A 16,703-nucleotide genomic window follows, 5' to 3' on the forward strand; every position below is an offset into this window, starting at 1 on the left:
CTTGTGTCAAAGAATGCGAACAGCTGCACGACCACTCCCAGGATGACCCTGTGCTGAGTACATGACAGACTTTGCTTTATCCCCAAAACCTTCAGTTTGTCTGAATTTCATGTTTAGTTTTGGAGGTGTGTGAGTGTGTGTGTGTGTGTGTGTGTGTGTGTGTGTGTGTGTGTGTGTGTGTGTGTGTGTGTGTGTGTGTGTGTGTGTGTGTGTGTGTGTGTTAGTGAATGTGTGTGCTATACTGTTGCAAGTTGTCTTTCTGTGTCGGTGGGGGAAGAATCGCTCAGTAGAATCGTGACAGCAGGTTGTGATGCATCATCCATCGTCTGTGTGCAATAAGCATGATTATGTCTGGCAATGTAAAAGAAAAGCATTGAAATAAAGCGATTGAAAGAAATCCACGTGCCTGTCTCTGTCTGTGTTTATGTAACACGCACATCCCACAGTGTTTTGGTTGGGGAACCCTACGAAGGGGCAATCTCGCGAGAGCACTACGACAAGCGAAAGATAGCTGGGAGTTGTAGTTTTTATTTTTGGACATCGTACCTGCTGCGCACATTGTAGCGGAAGGAAGCAAGTGCGCAATGAGAGTTACGGCGCAACGGTGGGTGGATATATGTACGGATGCTGCTAATCGCTCCCGTCTCCCCATTTCCAGGTTATCAGCAGTATGATGCAGGCAGAATACCTAAAATAGACGAGTGACTCATGTCTTGGTTGCAGCAGGCTGACCTGACTGGCGTCTCCTTAGCCAATTAACGCTCTCCAAAAGATCGCCAGGGCGGACGCGCACATTCCCCACCAATGAGAGCATCCTTTCATTCATAAAGTGGTGCGGGCAGTTTTTTCCTCCTTCCGAAAGCGTGGGTTTGGAGGGTTTCATAATCCTGACTGAAACCGACAAACCTGTTCTGGCGAGAGCCAATGACAGGCTTCGGATGGGAGCTGCCGTAATGTTTGCCCAATCGCTCCCCATCCCGGTCTGCCTTTGACCCGCCCCGCTTCATACAGAAAATCGAATGAATGGGGGAAGCTCTCGGCTGGATTGACATGCAAATGCGCCAACCGGTGAGGAGCACCGGCTGACGGGCAGCGGTGGCAGCGAGTGACGCGGGGAGGTGGGCGGTGTAGAGTAGGAGGTGGGCGGTGCGCTTTAAATCAGGCTAGACAAGTGTTGGGGGAGTTGGGGGAGTGTGTGGCGTGTGTGTGTGTGTGTGTGTATGATGCTACAACAACCTCCTTATAAAGGGACTCTCTCTCACGTTGTGGCTTGGAAATTGGAGCACATTGCCTAAAATTGAGGTCTCCACACACTTTTACGCACACACACAACACACAGAGAGTCACCGCCATGCATTGGTTGAACGTGGATGAGATGCTCCTGCGGGCCGAGACGCCTCTCTTCTGGGTCGGCGCTTGCACCGTGGCCTCCCTGGCGCTGTGGCTGCTCTACAGGCTGCTCTCCGGCTTTCGGATCTGGGTCTTGGGAAATGGGCAGCTGCTTTCCCCGAAGCTGGGCAAATGGGCAGGTGAGTTGGGTCACAACAATTTCACGCCACCTACATCATGGTCACGAAGAGGGCAGCTCAGAAGTAGGAAACTACTGAAGTCGACTTGCAAACCCCGCAAAAAACGAGGTTCTGGCACTCAAACTTCACTTTGGCATCAAATAAGAGCTGCATTCTGCTTCGCTTTTGTGGTTTAATTCAATGGGAAGTTGTGTTGCGTAACATGCGCAGGTAAACAGCTGATTGGCAAGATAATGCTCTTTATTAGCTCAATTGGTTTTGCTCGCGTCAAACACAGCAGTCTGCTGCCGTGCATGGGCTCCAATCAGCGTTTTCGGTCACATTGGAGCGGTAGGGGATGCCCCACATTGGTGAGCCAGGAGCCAAATTGCGCAGGCTATGCGCACTTTCAGAGAGCTTTATTATGTGGGTGAACTCCACCAGCCAGTGCATTAGGCTACTGAACCACGTTAGCCCATCCGCATGATGTAGGACAGACCTATAACGTGACCTATATCTAGACCATTTTCATAGCTTTCGATTTCCCCAAAATGTGTAGTAGCCTATATATTTGGATAGTTTGTCAAACATTTTCTCTCTTGGATATCCAACACTTGGCATGTGTCAATTATATATCACGCTATTTGGTATAATTCTATATTGATGCGTCTTTCTTGCTATGCTTTTGGTTGGGTAATCGGTTTCCTTCTATTATTTCTTCTCAGATTATCTCGTTCTTTTGCGTCCCCTATGTTAGACGAGACGAAAGTGTAATTTAATTAGATTTCAATATACCGGTAGGATATGTGCTTTTATGTGCTTGGCAAAGTAGAAGTAAATAACAGTTACTTGTAAGAGTAGCCTAGCCTATGTTCTGGTTTTGTGGAGACTAGTCTCATAGGAGTCGCCCTGCCATGCATGGCTTGACCCACTTCTCCAGTCTCCTGGTTGGAGAAGACTGCTGCGTCTGGAGCCTCTTGATGCGCAATTTACCGAGCGCTCCCCATCGCATCGGGATAGTTGGATATCTCCATTTCACACATACAAGAACGGCGATCCGGATGATTTGTGGGCTTGTATTTTTTTTTTTTTAATAACCCAGATGTTTATCTGTGCACCGTGACGCACTTTGCTCCCAAATGCTTGTTGCTTCTTGAATGGGGGGTCTAATTGATGCCCAGTGCGCCATAAGAGAGAATGTAACGCTTGACGCAAAGGTAGAGTGCCTTTATGAATGACTAATGTGCATTTTTTGTGATTCTGCTGGAATATGCGGAGGAATACCGGTGCACACCGATGAGTCATGCGCTTGCTCATTGCCTCGTCATCCATTGGTCATATAGAAATGGTGATACCCACCCACCCAACTCCCCCCACCTCCACCACCCCCCAGTATCTTGCCATAGCTGTAACATAAACTGAGATCAATTAGACCACGGACCCCCATTTGATATAAGATTTGATCCCAGGGTCCCCCATCTGATAAGATTTTTGCTTTTAGATGTTTTATTACAGAAAGTGTATGAAACCCATGACCAAAATAGTAATACATTCTGTTATTTTGTTCCCTATGGATGGAATTATAGTGAAAATTAATTATTTCCCTGTTTGCTGGCGACCCCCTGGAACCACCTCAAGGAACCCTGGGGGTCCCTGGACCCCATTTTGAGAACCACTAGTAACCTAGTAAAATGTTTCCTTAGGCTTGTACCTTATCAGAATCCCTTTAGAACGCTTTCGTTCTATAAAACACAATGTTCAGAACCAGTATTACAGGAAACCAAACAAAAACTAAACGGGTTCCTTATTTTAACAAATCATCCAAATCAGCAATATTCACTAAACTATTTGCCAACTTTACACACTTATGTTTATTGTCCTACATAATCTTTTTTACAAATTTTGGGAATGGTAACAGTTTGCAATAACGTACACAACATTTTGATAGCGTATTGTAAATACGTGTTACCATCATGAACTTGCATGCCACTCCCTGAAACCAGTTGCTGTCACCAGAGGCACCAGTCCGACTCGTCTCTGACATTCCATCATTTCCAATGACAAGGGTTGGTTGTTATGTCATGGTCATGGAGGTAGTTAGCTAACTGTGTGCTGGGGGACACACGTTCTTCAGCCTGTCCAACCAGATGTGCAGGTCTGGTTGGGTTAAGTGATGGAGTGAACACACACACACACACACACACACACACACACACACACACACACACACACACATGCACACACAAAGTGGTGCGACTCCCTTTTTCCTCCTTCGCAGGAGGCATCTGTTAACAACAACAAGCTGCACTTTCTTCAGGGTTCCCACGGGTCCTTGACATTGTTGAAAGTTTGTGAATTTGAAAAAAAAATCAAGGCCTTAAAAGTGAGTGAAAATAGACATGAATTTAGGGTAGCATGTGTCTCCACAGTATATGTTTTTTTTTGCTGTGCTGTGTTCGAGAAGGCAAGAGACCACATAGTCTGCCATCACTAACACAGCACAGTTCACAAGTGTTCACACATTCAAGCCTCTCTCTTTTTAATTGGCTGTGAGCTTCTGCTAGTTCTTATGATAAAAATTCTTATTGTTGTAACAGTAACCTTGATCTATGTCTCAAACTGTGCCGTGTTGGCTCCTTGAATTTGGGGAAAAGATCCTCGAAAGGTCCTTGGATTTGATGTTGATGAAGGTGTGGGAACCTGTTTCTCACTCATCTTTCATGAATGTATTGTTCAGTCAGCTCATACAAATTCTCTTCAAAGGCCAACAACACTGGCTGAATGTCTTTCCGTTTGCCTACTAGGCAAACAGAAAGACATTCAGCCAGTTTGTGAACACAAACGGTCTCTCAAAGCAAGGAACCTAAAGAACCAAGCCTGTGATCTGTGATGTTAAAGCCTTTTTAAAGTCGGCACTTAAAATGAATGAGAGAGTGATTTGCGGGAATTTCAATCATTTTTCTATTTCAAAAAGGCCAAATAACTCTAAAGTCCCTTTTTGGACTGTTGTACATACAGTATGTGTTCCTGAATGCAAACTGTCCTATAGGTGGTGGAAAAACATTTGAATCTTGAAATTGAATGGCGTTTGCCTTTTTTAAGGAATGCTTTACCAGTTTAGAAGTTCATTGACTGATAGTTGTGGACTCAGTTCTCAGTCTCTTTGCTCAATATTGTCTGGGTGCCCCTGCCAAGACTATTTTAGCTGTAACCAGTTGTACCAGTCACTTTCCTAACCCTTCATCAAGACACAGGCATTATCATCGTTAGAATGTTTGGTTAATTGGCCAGCGTTTTAGTCTACACTTACTTACTGTACTCTCACACTCACCTAACTGAAACGAGTCAAATGACAAAGTCCAAAACCTTCCAGGAAAAATAGTTAAGAGTGCGTCATGATTGTAGGATTGATGATGTGTCATTTTCATCAAATCTGTAGTCAATCAAGTTGTGAGACTGACAAAATGCTTTCTAGAAATAGGTGCCAACTTTGCTGACTTGGCTCCTCTTTTAGCCATGTGCTTCTTTCAGTCCACATGGCTTTCACTGTACCGCGGGGCACGTGCTACTTCCTTGTTTGACAGGTTTTTGTGTGTGTTTGTGGGGATTGGGAGTTTAGGTTATAGGTTTTGTTTCTTTCCAACCAAGAAAACCAGATCAGAGGAGAGTAAATCCCTTATTATATAACTGTATCTACAGATACCCTGCTTATTTCTTTTGTGGTCATGTTTTCACTCTAAAGGGGTTCAAATCGTTGGTTAGTGGTTACAGCAACATATTTGGAGTTTCCAGATTATCACAGCAAGGCCATTGTAATTCATGACAAGATGCTGTGGTGAAGCACAGAAGTGAGTAGCAGTGCTGGCAGAGAGCAGCTCTCTCATGCAGAGCAGAGGCAGGGATTTTCTCTGGAGTTCCTCTGCCAATGACTGGTCTTTCCCCTTAGTGAATGGGACCCCTAGTGGCGGAAAGGGAGAACTGCAGCATGAGTCAAGGCGGCATCCCCCAGCCTCTCTTGCACTGTGCATGCATGCATGCAACACTCACCCTCTATTCAAACAGCAACCATATCTGCAGCTTTATATATATTAGAGCTGCAGTATATATATTGAGCTATATATATACATATCTATCTATCTATCTATCTATCTATCTATCTCTCTCTCTCTCTCTCTCTCTCTCTCTCTCTCTCTCTCTCTCTCTCTCTATACACTTTGTGACAATACACTTTGTGACAATGGCAATTCTCTAGTCTGGAACAGGATGTGTTTTTAATTCATCAAAATAATTTCACCACAAAAATGATCGTCCTGGTTTTTCATTGCATTTTACCAGATTGTTGCTCATGCAGTTACGTTTTAAGTGTTTAACGGTATGTTATTATTATTAATTTATTATTATTATTATTATTATTATTATTATTATTATGTCTTTCTCAGTTGTAGCTTTTCTTCATAATTTGGAGTGGTGTTCAGTAGAGGTATCAAAATTAATCGTATAATCGATGCATCGCGATGCGGACGTGTGAATCGAATCGTTGACAGATGAATCGTTGAATCTTTTATGTTTAAATTTCTGTTGACATTCAGATTTTAAAGCACTTTCTAAGTAAACAAGGGACTTGATATTTATCTGACTGCTTGTATTAATTGATGAAAAAGTAGCCATGTGCAGTAATAACACAGAAAATTGAGGATTTGATACTTGGAGCTGCAATACTTTGAACTGTATCGAGATGCATCGTCGAATCGTAATTGAATCGTGAGGCCAGTGAAGATTCACAGCCCTAGTGTTCAGTCCCCTCTGCTCTTCACTCTCCTTCACTCCTAGCCCCCAGCGTGTGTGTGTGTGTGTGTGTGTGTGTGTGTGTGTGTGTGTGTGTGTGAGTGTGAGTGAACTCCATCATACGGAAGTGAGTAGAGCCATACTTTTTACATGGGGGGGATTAATGTGACATGCACTTTAGACGTGTGTGTCCCTCTTGATGACATTAGAGTTATGTGTCCCCCTTGATGACATTAGAGTTCTTTAGACGTGTGTGTCCCCCTTGATGACATTAGAGTTCAGGGGCCGGTTGCACCAAGTGGTCTTACACTGGTCTTAAGCTAAGTTGGTCGTAACTTTACGACCTAACAGCTACGCCGGTTGCACCAAGACGGCTTAAGCCTTCTTTTCACTACGACCAGGCGTAAGAGTTACGCCTGGTCAGGAGGAGGCGTAGCGCCTGCCTGTCTCCGCGGAGACCTTTTTGAGTCCTTACCGTCATCATCGTAACACAGCCAGTTCTCCGTCTTTTGAAGCATGATGTTAGATTACAACGAACTAGTTGTGTGGCTTAGCCTTCCCAAATGTTGCCGTTAATTTTTTTAGAATTTAATACATAGAATTGGGAACGTTACATTCAATTTCATTCAGACTGTCTGTCTGGCTCAATCGCCGCCATTTTTCCCCCGGAGCGAGGGAGGGTGGGAGGAGGGAGGGTGTTACAGTAGTGGCTGAGAGAGCGTAGTGGCACAGTGCTCCAAGCAGGTCGAGAGGCACACATCATCCAATCAGGGTGCATTCCCTGGCAATTCACATGGACGCGCATTGCTACGACCGGCGTAGTTAAGACCAGACGTAAGCTGTGTTGGTGCAACAGGCGTAAATCCACTCTAAAGACTGGTCTTAACTAAGACCGACGTAGGAGTTACGACCAGGCATAGTTAAGACCACTTGGTGCAACCGGCCCCAGAAGTATGTGTCCCCCTTGATGACATTAGAGTTCAGATGTATGTGTCCCCCTTGATGACATTAGAGTTCTTTAGACGTGTGTGTCCCCCTTGATGACATTAGAGTTCTTTAGACGTGTGTCCCCCTTGATGGCATTAGAGTTCTTTAGACGTGTGTGTCCCCCTTGATGACATTAGAGTTCAGATGTGTGAGTCCCCCTTGATGACATTAGAGTTCAGATGTGTGTGTCCCCCTTGATGACATTAGAGTTCAGATGTGTGTGTCCCCCTTGATGACATTAGAGTTCAGATGTGTGTGTCCCTCTTGATGGCATTAGAGTTCTTTAGACGTGTGTGTCCCCCTTGATGACATTAGAGTTCTTTAGACGTGTGTGTCCCCCTTGATGACATTAGAGTTCTTTAGACGTGTGTCCCCCTTGATGACATTAGAGTTCTTTAGACGTGTGTGTGTGTCCCTTGATGACATTAGAGTTCTTTAGACGTGTGTCCCCCTTGATGGCATTAGAGTTCTTTAGACGTGTGTGTCCCCCTTGATGACATTAGAGTTCTTTAGACGTGTGTGTCCCCCTTGATGACATTAGAGTTCTTTAGACGTGTGTCCCCCTTGATGACATTAGAGTTCTTTAGACGTGTGTGTGTCCCCCTTGATGACATTAGAGTTCTTTAGACGTGTGTCCCCCTTGATGACATTAGAGTTCTTTAGACGTGTGTGTGTCCCCCTTGATGACATTAGAGTTCTTTAGACGTGTGTCCCCCTTGATGACATTAGAGTTCTTTAGACGTGTGTGTGTCCCCCTTGATGACATTAGAGTTTATTGAGAAAATGGTCCCATTATATAAGATGGATGAAGCCATTCATGAGTGACAAAGACTTCGGTCAGCACTAAAGCTGCAACCATTAGTCGATCAACAGAAAATTAAACTTCTTTTTCAGAATTTCAGAATTCGATTGATCATTTCAACCAATATTTAGGGGTGAAATACTAAAATTGTCTCATTCCTGCTTCTTAAATGTGAATATTTTCTGATTTCTTTAGTCTTCTATGACAGTAAACTGATCATCTTTGGGTTGTGGACTGTTGGTCAGGACAATAGAAGACATTTGAGGATGTCAACTCTGGCTTTGGGGGAAAAGTGATGGGACATTTTTCACCATTTTGTGAAAATGTATAGAGTATAGACCAAATGACTATCGATTAGTCGACAGATGAATAATCGATCATGAAAAGAATGGTTAGTTGCAGCCCTGTCAGCACATGGACTCTTATAAACATCATCAGAGGTTGATCATTGCTCAGAGAGACTCCGCTTCAGGATGTCTTTTCATGAATAGGCATGGCTTCATTCATGCTAAGGACAATCCACATAATGTGAATGAAACGTGTGTGTGTGTGTGTGTGTGTGTGTGTGTGTGTGTGTGTGTGTGTGTGTGTGTGTGTGTGGAGAGAGAACACTGCCGTTCATGTGATGAACACGCTCTGTGACACGTGCCTCTCTGCAGCACCCTCATCTCCATCCCTCCTCCTGCTCTCTCCATCCCCCCTCCCCTCTCCCTCCCTCTCTCCCTACCCCCCTCCCCCCCTCTCTCTATCCCCCTCCCCCCCTCTCTCTCCCTACCCCCCTCCCCCCTCTCTCTATCCCCCTCCCCCCCTCTCTCTCCCTACCCCCCTCCCCTCCCTCTCTCACTACCTCCCTCTCTCCCTACCCCCTCCCCCCTCTCTCTATCCCCCTCCCCCCCTCTCTCTCCCTATTCCCCTTCCCTCCCTGTCTCCCTATCCCCCCTCCCCTCCCTCTCTCCCTACCCCCCTCCCCTCCCTCTCTCACTACCCCCCCCTTTCATTCCCTTCAGTTCAGTGTGGTTTTTGAGCACCTGACTAAAAGCTTCATATGCCTCCCATTTTCCAAATAATTTCTTCTTCTTTTTTTCAATTACTTCCCTTCATCTTTGCTGGACTGAGAGCAAAGATTAAAGATCAAACCGGATGGAGAAACCCCGTCTTTATTTGTCACAAACACACATGCATGGCGCCGGCCAGTACACACACACACACGCACACACACACACACACACACACACACTTTGGAGGTGACGTGAAATGTGTCCCCCGCGTTTGACCCATCCTGGCTCGTGCTCCTCCATGGTTCAGGCCAGGAGCGCTGGGCAGCTTTCAGTGAAGCGCCCGGGGACCAACTTCTTCCAACCACCGCTGGTCAGACGACGATCTTCTGCATGATTTTATTTGGGGGTTATAATGTATATGGAGGAACCCCTTTAAGCTTGGTCTGTGGCTCAAACTATGCCATGTTGGCTCCTTTAAAGCTTGGTCTGTGGCTCAAACTATGCCATGTTGGCTCCTTTAAAGCTTGGTCTGTGGATTCAAACTATGCCTTGAATTTGAGAGAATTGGACCTGGAAAGTCCTTGAGCATTGAATTTGTTCTTTTAGAAGGTGTGGGAACCCTGGCTTACACAAAGCGCAGCATGAAGTAGGCTGTGGCACAGTCTTCTAAACACACAATACTGGACCACCAGCATATTTGGAGAGGCATTCGTTTATTGGTCTATAAAAGTGACTCGTTCCTTCGTCAGTCCTGACGTAACCTGCCAATCAAAAAGCTGTTTGTTCAGTGTTCAGTATCAGTTGAAAAGTACCTTTAGGTAATTTGACTGCAATGTTCTTGGAGAGGAACATTGTGTGAAGGCTTCACGCGGCCGCACTGTGCATAGCTTCACCTTTGTTTCGGCGTAGACAAACGGCATTCCTCCACTTAGAAGAGAGGAGGGAGCTTTGATCCACTTTGCTGGGTTTCAGTTGGTTTCAAGTATCTTTATTGTCGTCGCTAAATTTTTCTAACAACGAAACGGTAAAAGCGTCTCCCCGAGTTGGACCGAGCTTTCGACCAGAGTGGCGCTGTTGAGCGCTGTGACGGCTGGGAGCTCTAACCCGGAGAAAATAATATCATCACCAGCACAGAATTGGGATAAAAAGAGGCATTTATGAACAGCGTCGAGCTTTCAAACCCCTCCGTCAAGAAGCAATGAACCCTTCTGCTCTAGTAGGTGGCTTTGAAATGTTTCTGTGACACTTGTAAATACGTGCGTATCGTTGATTTAGACGGCTTGAGAGCGAGAGTCGCAGGCAAGTCTATGTATGGATAAGGGACTCTTGTAGGGTAGATGATCACGTGACGATGACGTCACGATGAGTCCGAAAGGGGCGAACGTTTACTGTGCTGTTTGATTCAACAGCTGTGCAGGTTGGGGAGCGGATGAATTTACAACATGTGATTAGACTTGAGCCGGACTACGTGTGCCTTATACGGGTTTAATGCACACCTGCCGGCCAATCAGAAACGAGTATTCACCCAGACCATGGTATTCCCATTATTCACCATGCCCACTTTTTCTCTCTTCCGCGTCGACGCAATTGTATTTGTTCTTCTGGTTCATGCATTTAGTAGCGGCGGGCCACCGCTGCTTCAAAATAAGATAACGGACCTGCAGAAAAGCTGCATGAAGTTACAGATGCTACAAACAAACATTACATTATATAACATCACTTTTATAGAGAAATAAATGGTGCAAAGCACAAACTGTTATAGAAAAGTCAATCCGTGCAGTTCTCCAGGCCGGCGGCATCATCGGCCCCCACTGCTGAAAAACAATGGAGGAAACACGGGTACATATAATAGTCCAAAACATGTTTAGAGTGATTCAGAGTTCATGGTTCTCTGGGTCAGGGGTCGTAAGGCTGGTTTCACACCGACGACCCACGCCTTGCCTTGCCTCAACCCACGCCTACGCCGAGCTGGGCGTGAACCTGTTACACGCTTTTGCGATCACACCGCACGCCTTTTGCACGCCGAACCTGGAGCCGAGTCACAAGCGCCTCTCCTCTCTCCCGACTGTATTTTTTCACGTGTTGTCCAGAATTGTCATGGGTAGCCTCTAGGTAAAATAAATCGGATATATTTAATGTTCTATTGATGCTGGATATGTATAACCAGGTCTGACTATAGTATACATTTTAGAGAGGTGATCTTGCAAGAATATGTGCTGGCACAACAACATTGTCCATCTTGCTTCTTCGGTCGCTATTCTCTCTCATGAAGATTTGTTTGCCGACAGGGAGAAAGCCCCACGTGATAGCCACCCGTCAATCTCTCTCTCGCTCTCTCTCTGCTCAATACTGTTGTAGAAACTCCATTTTATTTTGAAATTCAGTTGACTTTGCCAGTTCCCACGGATATTGTCGCGTTTTTCTTTCATGGCTTGACAGAAAAGCCTGCCTGCACGCGCCTTGTCGGCGTGAAAATAGAACTCTTGCCTATTCGATAAAATCGGCAAGGCACAGGCAAGGCGTGGGTACACGCAGGGTTCACGCTCAGGCGTCCGGTGTACACAGCCTCATTGACTAAAACGGACGCCTATTAAAAAGCGTGGGTAAAGGCAAGGCATAGGCAAGGCTTGGGTCGCCGGTGTGAAACCAGCCTAAGGGGATGTACGTAGAGGGTGGAGGGGAGAGGAGGCGGGGAGGAGTTATGTTGAGCGGTCTGACTGCTTGAGGAAAGTAACAGTTTCGCATTCTGAAGGTTTTTGCACGGAGGGGTTCAACGGGTTCAACTCTGTTCTGGTGTTTGGAACAACGTGCTCTGGGATGATTTGGCGTTTGGTTGTTTTTTGGTATGTGAAACTAAAGATAGCTGCAGGGCCCCTTTTGTTGTCAGTTTTGGTCAAATGTAGCCAGGTGTTAGTAGTTCAGGTGTTAGTAGTTCAGGTGTTAGTAGTTCAGGTGTTAGTAGTTCAGGTGTTAGTAGTTCAGGTGTTAGTAGTAGTTGATGCATCATTTGGTGATTCATTTTGACGTAGGTTTATGAACAAGGCAGCGTTGATGGGTATAATTGTGCTGAAACTGACTGTTGTTGGAGAGGGGGAGTCAAATTCCTGCGTAGAAGAATTTAACAATATAGGTCCATTCATATCTCTTTCTTGCCGTTATCTTTTTTTTTTTAATATATTTTTATTGCAAAGCAAGGTGCAATTGTACAGTACATAGGTAAGTAGTCAAGCAATCATATTTTTAATTTTTAATTTCAAGAACATTAATGATAAACTTAGAATGTACAGTTTTCTTTTCTCCCTTTTTTTAACACCAACACACAAACTCGGACAGAAAACAAAAAAAGACAATAAACAAAACAAAAACAAAAATACACACACACATACACTCCAATATTACAGATGTATGTGTGTGTATGTATATGTGTGTGTATATATATATATATACACACACACACACACACACACACACACACGCATGCATACATACATACATACATACATACATACATACATACATATAATGCATGGTATCTTGCAGTTAGCTACCTTTTGGCTATGCCGATACCGATATGCATGCATCCCCCCCCCCCCCCCCCTAATTTCACAGTACATCAAGTCTCTCCCGTAGTGGAATTAACGCATTGTTGTGCCTCCTCTTATCATGATTACCCACATTTACGGTACTCGCTTCTCAAAATGGGCCAAATAAGAAACCGACTTCAACTTAGCATGACTTTTTTATGACATTTTCTTTCAAACAAAACTGTAAGATTCATCCTACTTAAACAGGCTTGGATGATGTTCTCCCTGGGTTAGCCTTATTTAAGCATCATTTTATTGGCCTGTCATATCGGCAGAAATGTTCGTTTCAGGCCGATGACGATATTTCATCTTAAATCCTTATCGTCCGATATCATCATTCATCCCTAATATCTGTAGTGGTAAGAAAAGTTAAAGGCCGTTATTCACCTCCTCACTGGGTGTCGCTGCTCTGATCTATGGCCACACTCTGAAATGCTTTGTTTTTTAATCTAGTTTTGTTGTGAAAAGTGTCCATAACGGGGTTGAAGTTAAATATGTCCTTAAAGGACAGCTCACCCTAAAATCCAAAATATATATTTTTACTCTCACTTGTAGTGCTATTTATCCATCTATCGTTTTATGAGAGATGTCTGCCTTCTCTTGAATACAATGGCACTCGGCTTGTAGTGCTCGAAGCACCAAAAATACATTTGAGAAACTCAACAGCATTGTCTCTTTCCAGAAATCATGACCCTGTTACTCAAAATAATGCACCGACTTTGATGTGAGCAGTTTCATGTAGGAACTATTTTCTTTTGCAGTCTCATGTACGAACTAGCTAGCGGGTGTAGTTTGGTCAAAAGAAAATAGTTCCTCCATGAAACTGCTCATAGCAAGGTCTGTGGATTATCTTGAGTAACGGGGTCGTGATTTCTGGAAAGAGACATTGCTGTTGAGTTTTTCAAATGTATTTCTTTGGCACTTTGAGCACCACAAGCCGAGTGCCATCCAGTTCCTTTGTATTGGAGAGAAGGCAGAAACTCTGCGGACGATATCTCCAAAACTCAGGCAACTAACACAAACCGATATAGATGGATAAATACTGTAGCACTACAGGTGAGAGGGAATATATGTATTTTGGATTTTAGAGTGAGCTGTTCCTTTAACGTTGTGGGGTGTTCAGAAAAGTAATACATTTTGGGAAAAAATCGACCATTGTCAAAGTCCAAATCGCACCCGTTTTGTGGAATGACTCAACTGCTGCTCGTGACTTTGTCTACTGTAAGTTGCAGCTTCACACACTTGGCATCAACCTGCGGAGGTAGAAAATGCAACATTGCAGTGAAGTTTGTTTACTCTTAACACATTGACTGCCAGCCCTTTTTTCAATGCTGTAGGTAGGTTGTGCCAGGTTTTTTTTTGAGGATTCTGGCTCATTTTACAAGAGCCGAGGATTCTTTTCTGTTAAGACTTCGTGAACACCAATCATCTAAAAAGAACTAATAGAATGTGTGCTTTCTCTGTCTAAAAGAGTTAGTTTGTAGAGTTAGTAGTTATGTAAGCATTAGCAGTTGAATACAGCATGGTTTCAGCGTCAGAAAAAATATTCAGAGATAAACGGCTTTTTGTGAAATTCGATAGAACAGTCACTTTAACCATTCATTTTTGGCATCAGTAAGAGTCAGACATCTAAACAATAGTTTTGAACAGTAATTTCCTCCATAACAGCAGGAAACCCCCCTCTGCTTCCAACTCCTCCCTCCGTGTGTGTTCTCCTCCTGCCTCCCTGGCTCTCCAGCGGGCGTGTCACAACGAAGTTGCTGCTGCCTGGCTGCTGCCTGTTTGAGCGGCCGCTGTTTGAGGAAGTCTGGGTGGACTCGCTCGTTTCGTGGAGTTTTGGTTGAGAGCTTTGATGCGATTCTGGTCATATTTATGCTGCGTGTTTCAAAGTGTGCATCCAATCTATTCTTGGAACCCCCCACCGTTGCCACCGCTGTGCATCAGCGCGAAAGTGAAAGCGTTTTCGCCATCAATTTTACAGTATGAGAACGGCTTGCTCGCGCTTTTCCGTCCAGTTTTGGGTCGCCTCTTTCTACTGTGGAGAGACATGTCGACACTCAGTGGGTCGGTAAAATAGATTATACACATTCAATACCTCCAATTCTGGTGTAGGAGACGTAAAAGGGGTTGATCGATGTCCCACCGTCAAAAAAAAAAAATGTTTATGTAAGCCGAGATATCTCGTCCTTGGCACTCAACGTGTTAAAAAAAATAACTTGATTCTCCCCGAGTAGTTAATGTGAAGGAAACTATATATTTTTCTTTTTTTAAACGAGGCATGTGACTCACGGGTGGGTTGGGGCTATTTTAGTGCTGTACCCTAATATAGAAACTAGTTCTGTTTTCTCTCTTTCTCTCGCTCTCTCCCTCCCTTCCTTCTCCCCCTGTCTGATCAGGCTTTATTTTAGTTGACTTTTATATCACCCATGTGACTTTTCTGCCCTGCTATTTAAAGCTGTGTGTGTGTGTGTGTGTGTGTGTGTGTGTGTGTGTGTGTGTGTGTGTGTGTGTAGGTTGTCTCTGGCTCTTCTGCTGCATCTCTTTCTCTTACCGCTTTCAGACAGACACGGTTCTGGCTCTGGCTCTGTTCTGGAGTCTCAGAACCTTGGTGCTTTCTGGCGAACCAGCCCTTGTTCACACCAGTTTAAGCGGAACCAAAGTGGGAGTTTTTTTTTTTTAAGTTTATTAATTATTTGGTCTGGCGTTCGAGTGAACCCAGCCTTGGCCATCTCTTCCGCAAGTTCGGCATACAACTTGTTCTTTCTTGTACTGCTTTCTAGCTTTTCTTGAGATTCGGTAGATGCCCAAATAACCACTAAACATTTGGTTTCCTCAGGAGACCACTGCAAAAAAGAGTCTCCATGTTGCCACTGCCTTCTTCTCCTTCCTGCTCATTTTCACAGCCTAGAATGAGACACGCCCACTGATGATGTCACGGTTCCCAAGGAAAAAACTACTTTTTTTTGGTTCCGCTGAGAACCAAGTTTTCAGGTTCCGAACCAATTATTTATTCGGTCTGAACGCGCCGGCCGGCTCAAATTTGTGTTCGGGCGGAGCCCTGTGTGTGTGTGTGTGTGTGTGTGTGTGTGTGTGTGTGTGTGTGTGTGTGTGTGTGTGTGTGTGTGTGTGTGTGTGTGTGTGTGTGTGTGTGTGTGTGTGTGTGTGTGTGTGTGTGTGTGTGTGCGTGCGTGCTGAATCTTCTGCTGCATCCCTCTCTCTGTGGTAGGCGGGCCGGGCAGCTCATTGATAGGCGAGCTCAGGGTGCGTCAGATTACATAACCGTACGAGTGAGGGGCATACAAGGACCGCACCTCTCCTCACTGAGAATCTTAATTGGGGATTTGGTGGTAGAGGAGGTGGGTAAGGAAGGGGGGGGGGCGCTCTTTTTGCAGAGGAAGTAGAATCTTGTAAAAGGCTATAGGTCTATCAGGCGTAATTGATCGTAACTTATTATTTTGTCTTTAACGTGACAGACTCATCGCCCAATGCCTTCTCATGCAGTCCACGTGAATCTCACCGAAGACAGCTGTCAGCCACGATGTTCATATGATCTGTATAAAAACGAGCTTCTATGATAATAACAATTTTGTACATGCTGAAAAACACATGTAAACACTGAATTTGAAAAAGCAATATTTTTCTTAATTTATTTTGAAAACATTTGTAAAAGCCCATAAATCATAGATTTACCGCATTTCCGTTTCCTCTGAATATGAACATTTTGGCCGATACCGATATTAACATTGCTCTTCTTTTCCCCTCTCATCTTACCGATATATTTAAAAAGAATGACTAACATCGGCCGATACCGATATGATTGCCGATCTACTGTATCGTGCATCCCATGTCAGCAGCAGATAGAGCTTTGCTTCTGTGCTTTCCCCAGCCTGCAGTGCTGCATGTTGGGCTGAGCATGCAGCAGCACCCTGCTCGTGGTGGTGGTGGTGGTGATGGTGATGATGGTGGCATCTTGTTGGTATTCAAGTGCTGCGGCAGGCAGGCAGGCAGCTCCCAGACGAGGCAGTGCAGGCGAGGCGCG

General features: G+C 44.7%; 1 protein-coding gene across 1 annotated transcript in view; it reads left to right on the forward strand.

Moving 5' to 3' along the window:
• Positions 1-1,206: 1,206 nt before the first annotated feature.
• Positions 1,207-16,703, forward strand: part of LOC310771440 (very-long-chain 3-oxoacyl-CoA reductase-A-like) — a gene marked incomplete at its 3' end in the record, with an annotated part of 35,726 nt that continues 20,229 nt past the window's right edge. The window contains exon 1 of the mRNA XM_083664052.1: positions 1,207-1,529. Within this exon, the coding sequence (XP_083520178.1) occupies positions 1,352-1,529 (178 nt within the window). The 5' untranslated portion in view covers positions 1,207-1,351. The remainder of the gene's footprint in view (positions 1,530-16,703) is intronic.

The sequence above is a fragment of the Poromitra crassiceps genome (genome assembly GCF_964638095.1).
Source record: "Poromitra crassiceps genome assembly, contig: HAP1_SCAFFOLD_650, whole genome shotgun sequence".
Taxonomy (NCBI): domain Eukaryota; kingdom Metazoa; phylum Chordata; class Actinopteri; order Beryciformes; family Melamphaidae; genus Poromitra; species Poromitra crassiceps.